The sequence below is a fragment of the Heliangelus exortis genome, chromosome 1 (assembly GCF_036169615.1).
Source record: "Heliangelus exortis chromosome 1, bHelExo1.hap1, whole genome shotgun sequence".
Taxonomy (NCBI): Eukaryota; Metazoa; Chordata; class Aves; order Apodiformes; family Trochilidae; genus Heliangelus; species Heliangelus exortis.
In genome coordinates this window covers 158,080,629-158,102,819 of record NC_092422.1, presented here as the reverse complement: position 1 = coordinate 158,102,819, position 22,191 = coordinate 158,080,629, and the positions used below count along the sequence as shown (strand labels likewise).

Below are 22,191 nucleotides of genomic sequence, written 5' to 3'. Positions count from 1 at the left end.
TGGTTTTTTACAGTTAAAAAGGTAACAGTGTCATTTCTCAGTTGGTATGTCCTTCATATTTACAGCTTGGAACTGAAACAGAAGGCACTCAGACAACATCAAGTATCTATGAAAGGGAAGAGGCGATTCAGATCAATTACAGCAGCCTAGCAGAAGACCTGAAGGTGAGCTTTGTGTTTGAAATTATTGAAGAAAACACTGTTGGGCTTAAGTGGTTGTGTGTGTTTTGGTTTTGCAGTCATATATAGCAGTAATGTGTGGGATTTCCAGATAGGTCAATTTCCCATATGACTAAATTGATTTTAAAGCTTACCTAAAACATAAAAAAAGAGTTGTGAAATAGTAAATACAATGCTTTAATTTTTTAGGGTTTTTTAGTTAGGTACTCTTTTACCTGCTGCCTTTAAGTTCTATCATTATTGTTGTTTCTGTTTTGTGGAACAAGGTTTAAGGACCTAGTAAATTTATTCAGAGAACTTAGACTCTGGGTGGAATCTTTGAGTTTGTTGTGTTTCCAGTTAAAGCTCTTAGATGAGTGGGGTGCTTCTTCCAGAAACAGTGTGTGCTTGCCATGTGTGTTGAAATGTCTTGGCCAAGAAGCAGATTGCATTGTCTTAGTATTTTTTGAGGGATTTTTTGTTTTGTTTTGTTTTTTCTTTAGGACCTAGTGTCTGATAAAGATATAGAAGATCAATTGAACCAGATGCAGCATGAAATAAAAGCTAAAGAGAATACTTTAATGAAGACAGCTGCTCCAAACCTGAGAGCAGTAGAGAAATTACAGATCGCTCGGGACAAGTTCCAAGAATCAATAGATGGTAACACTGAGTCCAAGTCCTCTTTCTGGGGTTAATCTTCCTGGCTTTGCCTCTTTCAGATACTAAGGAACTTTTTTGTACTTCAGTGCTTATCATCAGTTGTCTTTTTAATTATATGTCAACCATTTATTAATATATACCTTACTTTGTAGTAGTTTATTGAAATACAATTTGAATGCTTGGAAAAATACTTTGTTGGCCAAATGATATTATAAAGTATTTTTACTTATTTCTAAAAATCACTGAATTTAAACATTTTTTTCCTTAAATAACTGAATAAACATATATATGTTGTCCAGAGCTCAGACATGAGCATTGCTGCAAAACTATTGGTATCCTCAAAGAGCAATGCAGACATTAACATACTAAAAGAATGAAGGTATTTTGAACCTCTAACAGATAAATGGTGATGCTATATAAGGGTACCCAGCTTAGAGAAGGAATTAGAATAATTTTGTTCATTGCTTCAGACAAATGGGGCATAGAGCAGGATGAGTATATCCCAGCTTCTCAGCTTTTGGGTACTCCATTTGAAATCTGGATGAAAACTCATTGGTGTGCTCCTTGTATGTGCACTAGAACCTTTTTCTGCCATAAATATTTTCCTTAATGCTTGCTATGGTACAGAATATGTAGAATCATAGAATCATAGAATTGGCTGGGTTGGAAGGGACCTCAGAGATCATCAAGTCCAACCCTTGTTCCACTATCGCTGCAGTTACCAGACCATGGCACTGAGTGCCACATCCAGTCTCTTTTTAAATATCTCCAGGGATGGAGAATCCACTACTTCCCAGGGCAGCCCATTCCAATGTCTGATCACCCTCTCAGTAAAGAAATTCTTTCTAATGTCCAACCTGTATTTGTTCTCTGTATTTGCATATAGCCTTACAGATTAATTTCAGTAATTTTTTTTTCCTATAGCTTTTGAGACCAGCAGAAAGGAAGCTCGAAAATGCAAGCAAGAATTTGAACAAGTGAAAAAAAGGAGATTTGAGCTTTTTAGCCAATGCTTTGAGCATGCTTCCATAGCTATTGATAAGATCTACAAGAAACTTTGTAGAAACAGTAGTGCTCAGGTGTGTCACGTTAGTGTTTGGTTTAAAAAGCCTAATTTATGCTTGGTTATGTAGAATAAGAGAGCTTAATAGCACTTGTAGATTTCAAAAGCAGTCTCAGTCCTGAAGAAGGAAATTACACAGATCATAAAGCCTTGTGCAGAGGAGAACGACAGACTGAAATATGTTATTATCTCTTTTATTTGATGGGAAAAATAAACCATGTAGCAACTAGCTTATCCACCATGCTTTTTAATGGTTTGGTAAAATGAAGATTTCTTCAACATAATGCTTTTAATTTTGGGGCCTCAGAACCAGGATACAAAGTACAGAGAAATCCTACATATAAAAAAAAATCTCTTTGCATCTCAAAGCTGTATTTTGTAAAACTAAACTTAAAGAAAAAGAAGGGTAATATTGGAAGTATATGTGTTTCCAGTGAAAAAGAAAACTACTTTTGAAGTCTAGAGATTTAATAATATTAAAAAATTAAAGCAATTATGTAAAAGGAGAGAAAATCAAGCTTATATAATAGTTGAAAAGTTGTAGGTAACAAGTATGTGGAGTCATTTCCAGAATGGTTTTGTTAATTAGCCTCCTAGTTCATGGTTCACAAACAAAGGTTTATTCACTGGAAATCTTATATTGCTGTTGTTGAGTACAGATGAACAAGTGTTTCCTGGAGCTATCTTACCAGTTTCAACACTAACTCAGGCAGATATTTAAACCTAAAAAATATTAGTCTGAGTAGTTTTCTAAGTGTCACTATTAATATTTAAATGTATGCATTTCCAGGCATTCCTTAGTCCTGAAAATCCTGAGGAGCCTTATTTGGAAGGCATTGGCTTTAACTGCGTGGCTCCGGGAAAACGCTTTATGCCAATGGACAGTTTGTCAGGTGGTGAAAAATCTGTAGCAGCTCTGGCTCTTGTGTTTGCTGTACACAGGTAAAAGAAATACTATGGTATATCCAATTATGGGCTGAATAAGTGGCAAGAAGATTGATAGTGTTACACTTAGAAACCTGTAAAAAAATCTGCTAGTAGGGTACTCACACATTACTAACGTTCTTATTCTTTACATGTCATTCCTTCTTGCCAAAATTTTATGATGGTATAACTGATTCTCTGAAGTAATGAGAATGTTTGGTAAAATTTTTGCATCTAAATGCAAAATACTGTCTTGCCTTTCAGTTTTCGGCCAGCACCCTTTTTTGTTTTAGATGAGATAGATGCTGCCCTGGATAACACAAACATTGATAAAGTAAGTAGGTCCCTTTCACCTTCTCTGTTTATTGACAATATAAAGGTATGTTTTTTAGAAGAAGGATGGCTACTTTTCCTTACAGATTGGGATAAGTTTGATTACACTGTCTTGGCCTGTTTTAAAAGTATATATGAGGCTTAGGACTGAAATAATGGCTGTATGAGACGTTAGGGGTAGGTTTAATTCATAAATCAAAGTGGTTTTTAATCAGTCTCCAAATCAACCGTGAAGCTGAGAAAAATTGGTTAGAGTGTGAATGTCTTTTGTGACCATGTGTAATACAGTCTGACATGAAGGTCACTTGTGAATTAATGGTTGGGTTTGGTTGGTTGGAATTTTTAAGGCCTTTTGAGTTTGCCTCTAAGAAAGGTGTGTATCTGGGTGTTGAAAACCAATTTCTATCACTGGAGTATTTATTTTATACAGTTGCCTACTTAATTGGTCCTAATGTAAAAATACTAAGGGCTATCACTCCCATCATTTTAGTTGTGAATGCTTGCTTGATGCACATAGATTCCTGTCCTTCTCTCAGCATCTGTCCCTTCTTGCTAATAGCTGTTCACTGTAACAAAAACTTACACTGTAGATGTAGAAAGGGACTCAATTTTTTTTCTTTTCTGTATTGTTTTCCTAATGGAGTTAACTGTGCTGTGCCAAGTACCACCAGAGTTTGCTGGGAGGTATACGAGACACTTGGCTGCAGTTTGCCTTTCTGAGTAGGTTCATTCTGACACACCTTACAGGTTCTACTTTAAACCTTATAATATGCTAAGCACCATTTTTCTTCAGAACAATATAACAGTAGCTGATTTTTCTTCTTTTTTTTTTTTTAAATGAAGCTGGGTTTGTCAGTTCAATTCTCTTCAAGTAAAAATCATATTCATAGCCCGCTAAGCATTTCAGAAGACTGCAGAAAAAAGCCTAATTAAAAATGTACTGGTTTTCCTCTGTTCAGCTTTGAATTTATATTGTCCCCTGTTCAGTCACCGATTTCTAATTTAATATTTGTACCTTTATTTTGCAGATCATTGGAGAAAAAATTGCTGTCTGCAATGAAATAAGTATTGTAAAATCTTAGTATTCTGCCAGTAACAGCCTTTTAATGCTTTTTTTTCCTTATTCAGGAGTTTCCATCTTCTTTTTTAGTTACAGGAAGCAAAATACTTAGAGGAAAAGGGCAGTGCCAATTGAAACTTTCACTGGAGTGAGTGATTGTTCTCTTAGATGTTTACAAAAAGCAGCAAATCTGAGGGGTTGTCTTAAGAACATGCATAGTATCTCTCTTATGACTGTTTTATTTCTCATTTTATCCTGCTTATTTCATAGCTGAACTACTGAATTCTGCAGCTTGCTTCACTTTTTTTCCCTCATCATTCCCTAATTTTATCATGGCTTAGGTCTGCCAGAACTAACTTACTGAAATATTTGGCTTCTTTCCAAAGGTCTCAAGTTTCATTAGAGAACAGGCACATGAACAGATTCAAATGATAGTTATTTCTCTCAAGGAAGAGTTTTACTCCAAAGCAGATGCATTGATTGGAGTGTGTCCAGAGGTAAAAATTAATCATTCCCCGATTTTGTTAAAATACTGATTTACATCGTGTTACTACAGTGAATTGTGTGAGTAGTTGTGTTGCTAGATTTCAACTACTTTGAATTCAGAAGTGCGTGCAGGTACTGGCTAGATAAAAAGAGGGTATTGATAACTCAAGCTTATTACTGTATCTCATAGTTATTTGTGGAATGCTTATTTCTGATAACTGAAATGTTTTAAATTGCATGATCCTTCCTCTTCTCAGCGTGATGCCATAATGTTCAGCCGAGTGCTGACTTTGGACCTTACCGAGTATCCAGACACGGATGAACAGGAGAGGACAGAGATGCAGAGCCGCAGCTCAGTGTCAGAGATTTCAGGGCCAGGTGACAACTAGTATCTCTTCACAGTGAACTGTTACAAGTCTGAGTTTTAATGTTGCTATTGGACCTCGGAAAATGTTTACCTTTCAAAAAAAGCAGTTTTCTACAGTATTGAAGGAAGAAATTGTTTCTCATCCACAGTTTTGTTAACTAGCCAGAGGTTGCTACTGAAGTGAGTACATTGTTAAGCAAAGCTTTCTCTTCAGATGTCTTGGGGAAGTTGCCTTAAGATGGGGGATTCTAGGTTCACATAAGCGCACTATTACAAAGAGTAACCTTCTTGCTTTTCTTACAGAAATTAATGCACTTAGCTGTATCTCCAGTGCACTGCTTAGATGCATGCTACCACCAGGCAAGACCTTTACGGTGTCTTTTATTTGTTGCAGCTGCATCTGTTTGCCTTCAAATAGGATTATTTCCTGGTTTTTAAAACAAGATGTCAGTATCTAGCCATTATCTTATGTGACTTTTTTCAGACCCGTAAAGACTCCAGTCTTTCACTGCAGCCTTATGCCAATAGTTTAATTTTACCAAAGTTCCCAGTATGTTTCTCTAGGTGCGATGTGACCTGGTAGAATGTTGCCTTTGAGGCCTTCTACCCCACACAAAAGTGGAAAGAACAGAACAGGTGTGAGTCATGCCACACAGGGAACAGCCTGAGGAAAAAGGATATTGTTTTGCAGTTGAGACTGTTAATACACAGGTTGTCCCAGTACAGCCAAGTTTACTTTGGCCCTGCTTCATCTAAGAAGCTAAGTTTACAAAGTTGGTTTTGGAACACGGTTTGTAAGCACTTGTACCAGTTCACCTGGCTTATGTTTCACCTCAGTGTGTGCTGAGGAGCTTTATTTGGTTTATGGTTGTTCATAATAAGCTTTGCCTGTCTAACTTCTTTTGTCTACCACACTGCTTCTATACATCTACCTTGTAATGTGCTGGTAACACTGTGCTTGTTGCACACAGCTGGTGAGGTCAGGCCACATGGGGCTAACTGCAAAAGGAGGGAATGACATGTAAGCAGTAGATAATGTGATCTGTGGGAACATTTCATCAACATAAATGTGTCCACTTATACTGTAGAAAGATGGTTACGAAATAGTTATGTTGATGCCACACTTTATTAAATAAAATTACTTTGAGTGGAAGTCATGAGTTAGCATCAGTCCCTTAATCCAGAATCCATTAACAACTCCAGAAATACTTATAGTAGCATAAAGGATGAATAGCAGAGCAGCCTTCAGAGATTTTTTTTAAAGATCTTTGACCCACAGCAGTTTCTGTACTGCAAATACAGAAGTTTTATTTTGGTTTGTCATGTTTTAACCATTTGTTAGGAACAGTTGGTTGAAATAGAAAAGTGCAATAAAGAATTGAACAGTTTTAAGAATGGTGAAAGCTACACATTTTAGCTACTATGCAAGAGTGGCCTATTTGGCTTTAAATATTTTATTTAAAGTCTGTGCCATCAACTTCATTACACATCTTGAGCAAAACCAGGTAATAAATGGTCAAGTTCATTTTCAGTAAAAACCTTACTCCCATCAAAAAAAAAGTAATTATGAATTAAGTACGAAGAGCCACCTAAGGTAGAATCAGCAAACCTCATTTAACATTTGTAGGGTTAGTTCTTTGATGGTACCCAGGTAATAATTTGGACAGGGCCCTAAGATTTTAAATTAACAGATAAATGGAAGAGGCAAGTTTCTGATTCTGTCCCTTTTGACTGTATTTTAAACCTTGAGGTAGCTACAAGGCTGTCCCACTCCTGAAATGGTTCCAGCTTATTACTTGCCTAGCTGCAGGGTAAAGAAAACCAAAACTAGGTACTGGCACCTTCTTACTGTGTATGTACTCACTGGCTTTTCAGGATACAAATAAAGGGCACTTGAGTCAGGGGAGGCTGTGGGACAAGCTGGAGTTCAGCAGTGTCTGCAACATGAAAGAATCACCACTGCTGGGTGTAAGCTGAGGTGTTGTAATGGGACTTCCTAGTCTGGATCTGACTTCAGGCACAAGACATGGAGTTACATGATTTGAGGACTGGGCTTAAATAATTGCAGTAATCAGTCATTAGTAGCTCAGCTAATCTGATTCCATTTGCTGCAGCTTGAAACTACAGTCAGTGTTCTAAGCTGGTCCATCAGCATCCAAAATACATGGCTGATCAGACATACTGTTTTGGATGCTGATGGATCAGCTTAGAACACTTCCTTAGTCTAGTGAAGAATCATGCACCTCACTTTTAAGCTTTTGACTTCACACAAATATTTTAAATTAGAGAACAAATAAAAATTGGGTTTGTGACGTGGGAGTAAAGAGCTGACACCACAGTTCAGACAGAAAGGTCATCCTACAGCATCATCACTTCCACTCCCTCTAAAACCTCATTGTAGTGTGATGGGGTCTCTGAAGGCTTAACAGATCAGATCCACAGGGAGCACAAGCAAAGTGACAGAAAGCAACCTTGCAGGACTGCCAGATATGAATGTGCTGGTATCAGAACAAAGATTCATCCTGAACATACTCCCAGGCACACATTGAGGCAAGAGGCAGATGAGTAGAAACTTTCAGAACATTACCAGTGTTAGCAACTGCACACCATCTCAGTTTAGTGCTGAGGTAATTCAGTGGTAGGTGAACAGCACCTCAGAAAAAAGTTAATGTAGTGCCTAACTTCAATAATTTCAGTAGTTCACTTACACATTAGAAGTTGTCTACAGATAACATAAGTAGATACTAACTGGTTTTAATTCTGCTGCATTAAGCCTATCCTTTTTCTAATGGGACAGCGGGCAGTATGTCCTGATTTAAACAACACTATTTAAAATATTTCCATAAAGTTTCCATAAAAATACACTGCAAAGTCATCAGTAAGCCCAGAAGTAACTACAGATGGTATGTCCTTGCTGCTACGTGAATATTCCGTCCTTTTCTCCCCCTGTAATGTCCTACCTTAACAGACTGACAAATGAAATTGGGCAGGTTATCATGATCCAGGTTCTATAAACATGAAACAATTCTTGTTTCTAACAGCTTAGGCATCCAAATCTGAATCTTGGGAGCAGCCTTGTGCTGACAGACACAGAGTTCAATGTCCAGCAGCCTAACTACAGTTCTGCTGATAAGAACAGACTCTTCTTTTAAAGAAACACAAATAGGTAGTCACAGCTATGTCAAAAGTAATTTCTGACAGATTCAAAGATTACCTCTCTTGTGGCTTCACCTGAGTAAGAGCTTGGTCCAACAGGTTTGAAGCACACACAGAGAAAACTTGAAACTGCTTCTGAATGACCCTGCAGAGTTTTAGTAGTGTGGAAGTGCTTGGAGAGTGAGAAGCATGACTTTCAAGCTTTATATACATTACACATTTACAGCTCCAGGAAAGAAAAGGTTTAGATAAACAATTTTTATTCCACTTAAAACCATGGAAATACTCAGAACTGTCCACACAGCAGATATATAACACCTACTGTTAAAAAGCTTCTGGGTTGGGTTTGAGTTGTTGGGTTTTTTCAGTAAATAGTTCATTATCTGACTGCTTGATTCTCTTAGAAAAGTCAATGCCATTTTCTCCTAACTTCCTTTTAGCACAGTCCAAACATGAGGTTCCTGCAAGGGGAGGGGAAAAAGAGAAGTATTTTCAGGTTGCTACATATGTGTACTCTGCAAAAGTTTTATTACAAGCACCAAATACTAAGATAAACATCATACTGGTCCACTAAGGTGGCTGTATTTGGAGTCTGAATTAGAACACCCTGCTGAAAGTCTGTACCAGTTCAGTGATCTTGAGCTCTTCCCCAGTACTGAGCTCTGGCACTAATTAGCTACTAATTAGCTGCTTCCTGGTTTGTATATTATACAGCTGCTTTTTGAGGAAAATTATTACTGATTTTGGAGTTCACAATGAGAAGTTTATTTTAAAACTTCCCCTAATTCAGAGGAAAAAAAAAATCTTGGTTTAAGCTATTGCTGTATAAACAGCATAGCTGAACAGTGAAAATCACAGGGAATTTCCTTCAAAATCAATACATCCATAATTTACAACTCTTTGATACTTATTTTTTGTGGGTTATTATACAAATCTGTGTTGAAGAGTTATTTTTTTACTTTGTTTCAAAATACAAGTAAATGGGTACTAAAATTACTTGTAAGGAGAGTGCTAATAATTTAGTAAAGGAGCACTTTTGTTCCAGTGGAACTAGAATAAGTTGTGAAAAAAAAAAAAAAATTACCTTCAGTACTACTGAAGCTTGAGATTTACTCTTCTATACCTTCTTAAGGAAGGTATTCAGAATTGTTAAATGTATGTTTGGGAATTTAAAGCAAAACCTCATAGATGTTAGGATTACCTAGAATACTAAAACCAGCAGCAATACTTTTTAATATACCTTTACTGGAGCTTTTCCATTCTATCATTTGACATTTTATTGACAGCTGAAAGCCAGCAGTTACATGCTAATATGTAGAAATAAAGTATGAGGGGAAAAAAGAGAATCTCTTAAGCAGACTTTCAGAGCTAATCAGAATCCTGCACAGTAAATATTTACTTTGTAAATAACAAGTATGATTTTATCTCTCTTATGGAGAGATTATGGAGCTTTCTGTGACAATAACATCATTACTTACTTAATAGCGTTGTGCTGTCCACTCTCTCAGCATCTAGAGAAGCATAAGAGACAACAAGTTAGCATCCAAAGAATTTTTATACTTCTTTTTATACTTCTTCATCCCAAAATAGCAGGGTACTTAGAATCACAGAATGGTTGGGTTGGAAGGGACCTTAAAGATCATCTAGTTCCAACTCCCCTGCATGGGCAGGGACACCTCCCACTAGGGTCAGGCTGATCAAAGCTTTATCCCACCTGGCCTTGAACACTTCCAGGGATGGGGCATTCACAACCTCCCTGGGCAACCTGTGCCAGTGTCTCACCACCCTCACAGGAAAGAATTTCTTTGTGCTGTCTGACCTAAATCTGCTCTCCTCGAGGTTAAAACTGCTGTCCCTGCTCCTGTCACCACAGTCCCTTACTGAGAATTCCTTCCCCTCTTTCCTGTAGCCTGCTTTAAGTACTGAGAGGCTGCTGTAAGGTCTCCCCAGAGCCTTCTGATGGCTGAACAACCCCAACTCTCTCAGCCTGTCCTCATGAGGAGGGGGTGCTACAGCCCCTGATCATCTTCATGGCCTTCTGACCCACTCTTGTCTTTCCTGTACTGACAACCCCAGAACTGGACACAGGACTCCAGGTGGGGTCTCATGGGAGTGGAGCATACAGGTAGAATCACCTCCCTTGACCTGCTGGCCCCACTTCTTTTGATGCAGCCCAGGACACAGTTGGCTCTCTGGGCCGCAAGCACATATTGTCAGCAGATGCTGAGCTTATCAACCAGCTCCCCCAAGTCCTTCTCCTCAGGGCTGCTCTCAATACATTCTCTGCCCAACCTCTGTTTGTGCTTGGGACTGCCTTGACCCCTGGTGCAGGACCCTGCATTTGGCATTGTTAAACTTCATGGGGTTTACACAGGTCTCAAGCCTGCCAGGGTCCTGGATGGCCTCCCTTCCTCCAGCACCTCGACCACAAAACTTGGGTTTGTCAGACTTGCTGAGGGTGTGCTCAGTTACACCCTCCCTGTCCCTATCCAAAGACAATGAACTACTGATCCCAGTATGGACCCCTGAGAGTCACCAAACATCACTGATCTCCACCCAGACACCAAGCTATTGACCACAACTTTTTAGTCTGTTAGTGTCATTTACTTTTGTTTCCTCAGTTCTCTGGATAAGCCATAGTAGAATTGTCCTTGTCTGGAAAACATTCAAGGAATCTCTTTCCTTCAACATACAGCTGGGGTTTTTTTCCATGGCTTTGTATTAAAGGTTCTTCAGTGTTACAGCCCAGGAGTGTTAAGAGCTGAGAGACATGATGGAAGGGGGCAAGGTGAGGACCTAGTTGGTAAAATGTAGCTCCCTGTCAATGCAGGACTGTAACCTCCAGCAGAGGTATTGAGTTATTTCCCATTTTAGCATTAAGCACCCTCCACATAACACCACTGACTGTCACAGCTGCAAACATCCAGCAATGTGCCCTTGTGGCCAAGAAGGCCAATGGCATCCTGGGGTGCATTAGAAAGGGTGTGGTTAGTAGGTCAAGAGAGGTTCTCCTCCCCCTCTATTCTGCATTGGTGAAGCCGCACCTGGAGTATTGTGTCCAGTTCTGGGCCCCTCAGTTCAAGAAGGACAGGGAAGTGCTTGAAAGAGTCCAGCGCAGAGCTACTAAGATGATTAAGGGAGTGGAACATCTCCCTTATGAGGAAAGGCTGAGGGAGCTGGGTCTCTTTAGTTTGGAGAAAAGGAGACTGAGAGGTGACCTCATCAATGTTTTCAAATATGTAAGGGGTGAGTGTCAGGGAGATGGAGTTAGGCTTTTCTCAGTGGTGACCAGTGATAGGACAAGGGCTAATGGGTGTAAATTGGAGCATAGGAGGTTCAAGTTGAATATCAGAAAAAATTTTTTTACTGTAAGGGTGACGGAGCCCTGGAACAGGCTGCCCAGGGGGGTTGTGGAGTCTCCTTCACTGGAGACATTCAAAACCCACCTGGACACGTTCCTAGGCGATGTACTCTAGGGGGCCCTGCTCTGGCAGGGGGGGTTGGACTAGATGATCTTTCGAGGTCCCTTCCAACCTCTAGGATTCTATGATTCTATGATTTGGGTTTTCCCCATGTGTCAAGCCAAAAGGTATTGGGTTCACTGATTTACTGTTCCATTCTATGCTTACTCAGATGTTATGGCCTACCCACTGTTTCCCACCAGTTAATTCCTTCAGTTCGGTTCCTCTCTTTTACTGACATACTTCTTATTATGTAATTCTCAATATACTGGAGTAGTTCACACCAAAAATACAAAGCATCTTAACCAAATACTAATAGAAACATATTCAGAATTAAAGATTACATTTTAAAAATGCACAGATCTCACAGGAAGAAACTGGGCTACAATTTAATCACGTATTCCAACTCTGCATGCCACTCATAAGCAAAGATACTGCACAGGCCCACCACTAACTATGCATGAGGTCAACACCTCAGACCAGCTGCTGAGTGTTCAGACAGGACAGCTGTTATGTACTTAATCAAAATTTTATTTTTAAGGAGGATACATTACCTGGACTCTTCTGCTTGCAGATTTGAGCAGTCAGATCTTGGACGTACTCTGGGAATTGTTTAAAGCAGTTCCCGTAGGACACTACTTTTATTCCATGCAACAGCATATCTGCCTGGAGCTTAAAAAAGTGATCTTCATTTTCTTTAAGCACCAACATATAATGTTCTAAATCCACCTTATTCTTTACAGTATAAAGAAAAAGAGCTTGAAATATCTGATCGCGCAGAGTCTCTCCGCAGCCCAAAAACAAAAAAGATTTGGTTCGATACAAATTTTGAAGAACTTCCTGTGAAGAAATACACACAAGAGCAACATTTACTTTAGTAGTAAAAAGGGAGGGATAAGAACCTTTAAAATACGTCAGATTTAAAGGAGAAGCAGAGCAGACATCACTACTGAACTGAATTAAGCGTGTTTTAGGATCAAGGTAAAGTGACATTTAATAAGCACTGTTTCTACCAAACAAAAGTTTTACTCAAAATGAAAGTTACCATAAAAAAATTTAAGTGCACATGTGAATTTCCAGTAAAGGAATTTTTAATTTCATTAATTACGATGGCTCAATTATTAGGCTCAATTTATAAATAAGAAAAATTAATACTGTTGACCAAATGTTTGACTTTTACCTAATATATGGCAAGTCCATGATCCAGAGGTGGTAATACCTTAAGCCCCTAAAAAAATGAATCCAAACAATCAGATGGTAATGGACCCTTGTTCTGTTGTCTGGGATTCTGTGACTGATGTTCTTCCACAAGATAAACACAACATAGATAAAACTATAACATAAACCTGAGGGAACTGATAGTGATTTACAAAGAAAGAGTAAAGCAACACAGCTGGCTTTCTGAGTAACAGAGTTTTCTGGGCACCAATTATTTAAAGTGTATGATCTGACAAAACCTTAGCCTTAGGTAATGTGTACACAGTGATTACAATAAAATAATTTGGCAAAACATAATAAATACTTTAAAGATGACACAAACCATGACTTCAGGGTCTTGAGTAACATCTTTATATCCTGAGGGATCTAGCACCATTCCACAGGGATCTGTATATAAGCCATGAATATGCAGAACTCCATATTTTATATGACCTCTTGCCCACTGAAGAACCTAAAGCAAATCATGCAAGTTACATTCTTTTGCTATACTATGATACCCAACAAAAACAGAGATTCTGCAAAAATACACAGCTGTCCTAACTTAGAAAAACACTTAAAGCAGAAGTAAACTGCACTTTTCTGCAGCAAGAGATAATTTTAATTACTAATTACACAGCTTACTTCAAATTACAATCAAGAAGCCATTGCTGACAGTGAAGATGTATCTAGGGCTTTGGTCTAAAGAAGCAATCAACAAGCTAGCTCCAGCAACACTGACAGAAAAGGAATCTACAGCAAATAAACCACCAGCTAAGTGAAATCATACTTGTGATCGTAACATTTACTTCAGATAATTTAAATAAGTCTGAGGTTTTTTTCCCAGGAAGTGTGTGGGAATTGGTTTATCAGTATGTCCCTCAAATTCTCTTTAGTAACTGTTACCAGATTCAGAATAAAAAGAAATGTAAAATAAGTCTGTACATCTGCTCTTAGCTTATAGACATGCTTTAACAATTATAAGATTTAGCCCTAACACTCCTTAAAGAGGAAAATACATTTCCATGAAGTTTGCAAGATGCCTTCTCTTACAGTAAACAAAAATTTTACTGCTCTCATCATACCTTATCCTTATCTTTCAAGTCTAAAGATTCCATAGGTTTACCCTGTTGCTGACCAAATATTTCAAGTAAGTTATCATAGTTTGTAGTAAGAACCATTGTGCCTCTCTCCATGAGTCTCAGGATGGATTGCAGAGCAACAGGATTCTGAATGTGTTGTTCTAAATTATCAAACACCTCCATTAAGCAGTCCTGGAAGAAGTTGGGCTTCGTATCCCCGGTGCGCTGAATGAAGGAAAATATTCACACATGGTAAGAACCACATGCAGCAGTATTAATTGCATTCAAAAGAAAACTCACATCATTTGCCTACTTTATGCCAATAAAAGAGGGTTTATGTAGTGTAACAAGCATAAAGGTCTGAATGTACAAAACTATTTAGAACTCAAATTATTCAAGTGCTCGGAGCACTTAATGTAGCTGAAAACAATAGTCTGGATTTCCCAAAAATACTTGTGATACAAGTGGGGTAAAACAAAACTATTTTCCAACGGTTAAAGCCTCACTCTTCATTTCTCAACACACGAAAGTACACTCTCCTGAAAGTGTAGGCTGCATCTGCCCAGACTATCAGCTGAGGCTGACAGGAATGTGTAACAGGTTTTAAAAATACACAGGCTTCCTATTCAATAAATTGTATTACACAAAGAACACATCTGTTCATAAACCAAATATATTTACTGCCCTAACTACATGGAAACCTCACCTTTCTTAGTATGCTTTAACTGCTTTGACAATCAGTGTACTAAAATTACCATTCCCTGGAGTCAGGGTAAACCATTAAATGGGCTTTTTTTCAATTTTTTTTTTTTTTTTTTTTTGGGTGGGGTAGAAAATTATCAGTCATGAAATACACTACAAGGCCTAACAATCTGTGCAGACTCCTCCCAAGAGGTTGCTGTTTCACTTTGCCAGCAGAGAAGTTCACAGTGTGCTCCAAAACGCTCAACATATCCTACAGCTTGGCATTACAAACATCACCCTAATTATTTCACCCAGAAGACTCAGCAAAACCTATTAACACAACCTGAAAATTTCTGGAACCTAAAGAACAGCTGAGAAACTGGGCAGGAGACTTGTCTGCAGGGGAGTGTGAGGTTCAGCAGTGATTAACTCCATGTGACTTCAGGCTATCAGTAAGGTCAAGGTCTACCTGTATTTTCAAGGAATGTCTAGTTTTAGCCAGCAGAGCTATAAATTCCTCTTCAATTCCAAGAAACATTATGGTGAATATTTAATAGTCAGGATCTTGCTTGCATTAGCAAGCTTACTATCACTAGTAATAAGTGATAAGTAATAAGTACTTCAATATTTATTAAAGCTTACTATCACTAAAACCCAAGGATTTTTAGCCTCTCCTAAAGGTGCAGTGTACTCTAAGATTTCCATCAAAAATTCAACTTTTACCAGAAAAAAATTCAAGTTTTAGAAAGCTGAAAATAATTACTGTGTGTTTTTATTTTGTTAGGAAAAAAATTTAGAAATTAATAGAAGTGATAAACATACTCACTGGTGACATTTTCCTGATGAGATCATGTGCAACCACAAGCAGGTCTCTGTCTTTCATTACTTTTTCACGAAAATCAGCAACATCTCCTGGATGAAGTACCTCCAGCTGTTCAGCTGCTTCAATTACAGCCTCGATGCAGCTTCTCCAAGAGCACAGTGCTGGGATTCCTGGTGCCACTGCAGCACTTACCCCAGTTCCAATTACAAGAAGAAGGTCCTGAGGCTGCTTTCTTATCAGACTTTTTAAGAACTTCCTTTAAAACAGAGAACAAAAATCTTCCTTTTTTTTTTTTTTTTTTTTGTCTTTACAGTTCATTTTCTAACTTGTCTGGAGATCTCATGACTGACTCAAAAAGCCCCAGTGAACTATTAACACCAGTGCAGAATACTAACCAACCAAAAGGAATTGAGTTCCTCATTACCACAGAGAAGAATGGTATTGGCAGCAGTTCACAGCCTTCCCCAAGCAGACCAACAGTGTACTTTAAGTCTTTTTAGACAAGAAAGTGTCATAATTAATTTAAGCTGGAAAATGGGAACAGCTTCAAACAACTCATGCCTTTGAGATCCAATCTCACAGTTCCCAGATTTCAGTCCCCTGGGCTAGACAAACACCATTTCAAGAGAAATTTTAAAAAAACACAAACAAACCTAGTCAGAGTACTGTCCAGTGACACACTTAACACAGTCCATGGAAAGCAGTCAGAGCTATTTCAAAGGGACTAGTCACAGTATTTGAAAGGAACAAATTTTATGGTTTAATGGGAAAAAGCATTCTTATTTTCATTTATTACCACTACTTAGATGTTAGTAATTACAGATTACTCTTCCAAAGACACACTTAGTTCTGTGTCAGAATTCACTGCACAAGCCAGTATGAGACACTGTCAAGAAAGTCTGGGTTTTATTATTACTTTGCAAAGAAGATTCTCACTTCTTTGCATTTAAACCATACACTGAAATCACTGCACACAAAGACTTCAGTAATGCAGAAGCTTAGAATTCCCTTGACTAGAGAAAATACACCCTTACAGATTTTTTATTCCTGTTACCTGGTAGTATGGATGTTTACCACCTCTTATTTCACAATCATCTGAAACTAGCTAAAAGTACAATGTTTTACTTGAAATTGCCTCAAGCAAAACAATTAATAAACACATAGATAGGGCAAGCTAATGTCTAAAAAGAATCTCACTGAACTTTAAAGGGTGAGGGTGTTGCTGTTAGTCCCCATGCCTTCCTGCTACATTCAGAACAAACTCTTTACTCTCCCCAAGTGCATTATTTATTCCTCACAAACAGCTTAATTGAGGATGAAGCACTCAGTCAGCAGAGAAACTACTTTTGGGGATAATTTGAAGTTTTCAAGCATGATGTTGTTCTTGCATCAAATATTCACTAATGTATTTCCCCTGTAATTTCAGGCTTTCATAAAGAAACACTTTAGCATAACCTCTGTAACACAAGTTACCTGGATTTCTGCTCACTTCTCACTGTTGATTGCTCTGATGAATCCATCTCTGATCCCTAGGTAAAATAAAAAGTATAATAATTCTTAGTGCTTCTGCCTTAAAAAAGACCAAAAGTAAACCCAGATGTATTATTTTTAGGATTTTATTTTCTTATCAAGTATTTTAAAATCAAGCCTCTACACCCCCTCCCCGTGCACCCACTTATCAGTGCTTTTTTATCAAAACAAAGCTGATCAAGTACCAGTGTGTAAACCTGCCACAGCTCCATTTCAGATCAGCTGTAATTAATGCATTTCTTGAATTTTTCATAATTATCAGTTGATGGAACCAAGTTTGTGGAAACCACACTTCTGCAACACATAATAATCATGAGAGGTCCTCTGCTAGCCACTCGGCTACTTAACCAGACCATGTAAACATAAAAGATTTTATTTAAAATACTTCCTGAAGAAAAAAAGCTTATTTTTATATCATATATATTCTGTCTCTTCTTGGGAAGAGAATTTGGTTACAATAACATCACTTAAAAATCCCAGGATTCATTACTTTAATTCTTGGTTTTGTTTTTATAAGGATATATTTTTTGTTTGGCATTGAAACAAACCTTAGTTTCTGGATGTGGAGAGTGCAGACTACAGACCCTAATCCCTCAAATAAACTTTCTGACAGACCCTGTGCCTCATAAGGCTACTTCCCAGCAATAAAGTTCCCATGCTAGAAGCTAATTGGCAAGCAAAAGGCCTGAGTTCTGGGCATGAGTTGACTGAAACAAACAAACAAAAAAACAACCAAACAAAAAAACCCACAACAAACAAAAAACAAAGGCCAAACAAAGCCATAACCCAAGGAAAAAAAAAAAAGAAAAAAAAAAATCCCACCGTATGATCGAGGGACATCAGCATTTCTGAGGAAGACATAGAGATGCACAGAGGGTGTCTTTTCAAGTAGAAAAAACTCTTCTTCTTGCAATACTTATTTTCTCCATACTCCCTTCCTTCACTGACAGTATCCTACAAAGATGTTACACTATCATCTGAAAAACAAACATTAGCACATTGAAAATTCAGAACAATAACATGTCTAGAACAAAAAAAAATTCAAAACTTGCAGAATGTTTCCTGTCTATGTCAAAAAGTTGAGCTCACAATGCAAAAATAACACATGAAGAAAGTGCAACTTATTTATTCTGAAAAAAAAGACTTATTATCTCACCCCACCAAGTGAAGTACTTGGGAAAAAAATCCCAAGAAGGCTTTACTTATTACACTTGTAACTTCCCAAAATTATTCAAATAAGCACCTTGCCACAGCATGCTGTCAGTACAAACATTTTAGACCTCACTGCTTGCTTTTATACCTTCGAGTTGCTTCCTGGAAGGAGAAGCTGTGCAAGTAAGTAGTAGAAAATATCACCAACTTCCTAATAACTGAATGGCTACGAGAACAGAAGTTCAGATTTCTCCATGCCTTTGAGTATTAACTATGACGAGTCTTAAATATTCTCCTACTAGACGTAACACAACACTTCTTCAGTGAGCATACCCACAGAAAAAGGGGACCTGGGCACCAGCATTCAACACTGATTTACTTCTAAAAAGAGACCCTGGTGTAACCAAAGGCACACAGCCTTGCTTTCCAATAATCTCTCCTTGCAGCAGCCTGGAAATGGGACCCAAATGTAACGCACAGCTGCCTGGAAGAGCTTTATCCAGCTGGGTTTCCACTCCACACACAACAAGGACTCCTCAGAACAAAATCTAATTTCGTGCTTTGTTCCTTTTCAAGAATGTAAGTTTTATTTAAGGATCTAGCCATGAAGTTAAGAGCTCCCTGCTCACTGCCTGAAACTTCAGCGGTTTGGTTGAGCCAAACGATTTCTCCAGGCACTTTACAGCCTTAAATATTTAACACAAAGGAAGCACCGGGCATAGGAAAAGCCTTTCACCTCACCTCTCCTCCTTGTCGATTCCTTCCGGAAAAAAACCCGAAACGAAATGAAACAGAACAAACCCCACGAGCATCGTGCCGGGCAGCGCTGTAGTTTGTGCCCCGTTAAATTCCCGCTTTCCCCGGGGCACTGGAACCGGCGTTACCGGGCGGGCAGGGCGAGGCCCCGCCAGCACAGCACCGACCTCCGGCCCCTCCCTCACCTGACACCCAAGCGGAGCCGCAACCTTGGCAACGCTGCCGGCTCCGGCTCCGGTCCCGATCCCTCCTGGCTCTGCCCGGGGCGGACCTGCCCAGGAACCCCAGCCCCACACCCGGGGCTCCGGTGCCTCAGGGCAGCCGGGGCGGCGGCTGAGCGGGTCACAGAGCCCTGCGGCTGCTGCCACACCCCCGCCACGCCGGGCCCAGCCTTGCGGCCGCGGCGGAGATGCCGGCAGCGGCGGGGCAGACGCGGGCCCGAGCGGTGTCAGCGGCTTCGCCGGCGCCGTTACCTCAGGGGAGCGGCCTCACCCTCCTCCTCCTCCTCCGCCGCCGCCCTGGCCGTCCCCTCCTCAAAGCGTTCCCCGCCGCCTAGGAAACAGCCGCCCCAGGAGAAGCGTTCCGCCGGAGAACGCTTCTGGGCTGGCTGGTGCCGCGGGCCAGCGCTCGCCCCGTCTAAACCCGCTCGGAAAATGCGAATTAATGTTCCTCTCAAACTTGTGCGATGGTTGAAGGGAGCAGCGGAGCTGGAGAGGCCTGCACACCCCGCCCCTCGGCAGGGCAGGCGATGCTGGGCGGGCCGGTGCCGCGCTTTGAACCCAAAAGATGGGCGGGGGGGGTAAGGCTCAGGCTCCCCAAAAATGCTCGAAACTCTTTAGAGGCAAAGCCAAAAATGAGCAGCCGGCGAGTCTGTGAGAAATAGGAGAATCATCAGGTACGGGAGAAAAAGAACTGGCAGACTTGAAGAGTGATGAATGGGGTTGGTGCTGTGAGGACTTGGAGGTGAATGGAAGGAGGAGTAGTGGGGTGTGTGAGGAAATCAGAACAGCAAAAGAAGAGTAAAGAGAGGTTGTGGAGGTACCTGCCGGGGCTCCGCTGAAGCGCAGGCTGGGCTGGGCGTAAGAACTGCGCTAATGATCCGCAGCAGGCGGCACGGCTGGACAGGGAATTAACCTGAGGGTTGGATCCAGGCAGCTCCCCTCAGCTGCTCACCTTTGAAACCCAGTAGCTAAAACTCTCCTCCTCTTCTGATTGCTTCCCTTTGCTTTTCTTTGCGGGTTGTTTGGGGCTTTTTTTGTTTGATTGGTGGGGTGTTTTTTGCGTGTTCTTTGTTTTTGTTTTGTTTTTTAAGTTTTTCTTTCTTTTTTCTCCCTAATTTTTAATCTCTTTAAGCCAAAGTCTGAAAACTCAAAGTTCCTTCACTGTGGCTTATTACAGCATTTGATGAACACTATTTAGCTCGGTTCCACCCTTCTTGCTAACAGCAGCAGGATGAATGAGGTGACCCCAGGCAGATGATGTGTAAAGGCTGCTGGCTGTGCCTAAGGATGCTCCTGCAGAACGGTGCCCCCAAATTCCAGTTGCAAAACAGTGCTGAAAACGAGTCATTGTCCACTTTCAGATTCTTAGCTGGAGCTCTCAAAACTGCTCCTGGTACCATTTTACAAGCTTTTGAGGACGTGGAAGTACTTAGAGGCATGAGCTTCCCAAGCACAGGTCTTGAAATGTTGTGTTTCTCTTTTGCTTTGGGGACAATCGGGATTCATAGCTTAACTGATAGATCTGAGCATTCTCTTTTGGTTGTTAAATGTCAGTGTTGAATTGATAGTCTGCTATAGTTTCTAGGAAAAATTGTGGCGAGGATGGCCAGTTTGGCAGATGACATATAAACCCACTGTTTTTACTCCATATCCCATGTTACTTTTGGCAAGAATTGCTCTGTTGGCCACACTGACTTCACTAACTTTCAATTTACCTAAGGACATTGTGTCCCTGTGAACTGCCTGTGTAATATTCCCTGGACATCACTTCTCACTTTGTCATTTTTTTTTAATATCACTGTGTAACAATGTCCCTAGAAAGGCTTAACAGACATTTGAAGAATGATATGGAGAGTGGCAAGGAAGATAGGATCAGAGAGAACAGGGAGGGAGAAGAGAGTCTGGAACTACAGCCTCACCTGAAAATTGAAGTTTGGTTGAGTTAGAGAAGATTCTAACTCTTCACCTTTCACCCTTTGCTGCTGGCAGTCAGTTAGCAAAGTATTCTGATGTGCTGATATTTAGGCTTCAGTTACCATAAAGGTGAAGGTCATGTGTTTTAAAGGAACCAGGTGATATTCTGCTCTCTAAACCCCAGTAACTATGTGGGAAATCCAGCTTGGAATCCCATTTGCTACTACACTGTAATACCATTGGAATGTATTAGCAAATAATTTGCTGAATATCTTAGAATATTTTGTGAGCTGTGGATAGGAGTCACAAAGACTTGCTAAATATTTGCCTGATCTTGAGACTCAAGGTCATACACATCCTGTAGATTCAAAATACCTACTGTTCTCCTTTGTTCAACAATAATTTAAAAAGTAATATGAAAGGAAATATTTGTGAAGAAAGTCCTTGAAAGCTTTTCCATTTTTCAGTCTGAATCACTTCATCTGATAAATGTTATTACCTTTTCCCCTAAGTCTTGCTCCTTTTATGTCCTTAGGCTACAATAACTCTTATTTAAAAGCCTCAACAGTGCTCACAACAATAATAAATTACATAACTCTGGATTCCTTTGCAAGGGGCTTGGGAATTCAGTAAGGACAAAGAATATCAAATATTTTTCAATCCAGTATGATCCAAAAGTAGCCATATAAATACAATGAAAAGGAAGCTTATTTTAGTGTTCCAAATCTAATTTTTCATTATATTTCTTTGCTATTATTCAAACTGTATGAGAGAGACAAGCAAACACTGATGAAAGAAAATTGGCATAAAGTTCAGTAGCAAAAGTTATGGTGAGAAGAGGATGCTGTTGAAAGTGTGTGGAAACCTGTAAGCTTTGAAATGAGAAGGAATTTCCTACAGGAGCAACAAAGAAAGGCAAGCACTGTTGCTAGGACTGAGAAAACGTGAGAGGTAAAACACATTTTAAATAGAACAACTACAGAAGCTTATCCCTTGATTCAACCAAAGATTTATCTCTCTTAACATAATAAATTCATATGCTTATCCAATTTTACTAAAGAATATGTTGTTTCAATTGTTTATTTTGAGCTTTCTTGCAGACTTTGGAAATGCTGTTCAAAGTGATGTAATTAGGATAAGAAATGCAGCTGGTTGGTTTTGGCTGGA

The 22,191-nt window shown here is 39.5% G+C and overlaps 2 protein-coding genes across 4 annotated transcripts in view; one reads left to right on the top strand and one right to left on the bottom strand.

Annotated features, from left to right (window-relative positions):
• Positions 1–6,204, top strand: part of SMC1B (structural maintenance of chromosomes 1B) — a 33,045-nt gene extending 26,841 nt beyond the window's left edge. Inside the window, exons 19-25 of one of the 2 annotated variants that reach the window (XM_071733294.1) lie at positions 66–164; positions 662–818; positions 1,743–1,897; positions 2,672–2,823; positions 3,070–3,139; positions 4,585–4,695; positions 4,942–6,204. In XM_071733294.1, coding sequence (XP_071589395.1) covers positions 66–164; positions 662–818; positions 1,743–1,897; positions 2,672–2,823; positions 3,070–3,139; positions 4,585–4,695; positions 4,942–5,073 — 876 coding nt within the window. In that variant the 3' untranslated portion in view covers positions 5,074–6,204. The remainder of the gene's footprint in view (positions 1–65; positions 165–661; positions 819–1,742; positions 1,898–2,671; positions 2,824–3,069; positions 3,140–4,584; positions 4,696–4,941) is intronic. The other variant, XM_071733295.1, reaches the window with a different exon arrangement.
• Positions 6,205–8,450: 2,246 nt separating this feature from the next.
• On the bottom strand, positions 8,451–19,463 carry FAM118A (family with sequence similarity 118 member A). 2 transcript variants are annotated; one of them, XM_071733297.1, is made up of 9 exons: positions 19,363–19,463; positions 17,804–17,958; positions 16,925–16,980; positions 15,455–15,707; positions 13,948–14,169; positions 13,209–13,337; positions 12,223–12,508; positions 9,686–9,718; positions 8,451–8,668 (listed from the first exon to the last, which is right to left on the bottom strand). In XM_071733297.1, exons 2-9 carry the CDS (start codon positions 17,840–17,842, stop codon positions 8,532–8,534), a joined length of 1,155 nt encoding a protein of 384 aa, XP_071589398.1. In that variant the 5' UTR covers positions 17,843–17,958; positions 19,363–19,463; the 3' UTR covers positions 8,451–8,531. The 2 variants fall into 2 exon arrangements, with proteins under 2 accessions (XP_071589398.1, XP_071589397.1); XM_071733296.1 differs by lacking the exon at positions 19,363–19,463 and adding an exon at positions 19,075–19,214.
• Positions 19,464–22,191: the final 2,728 nt, after the last annotated feature.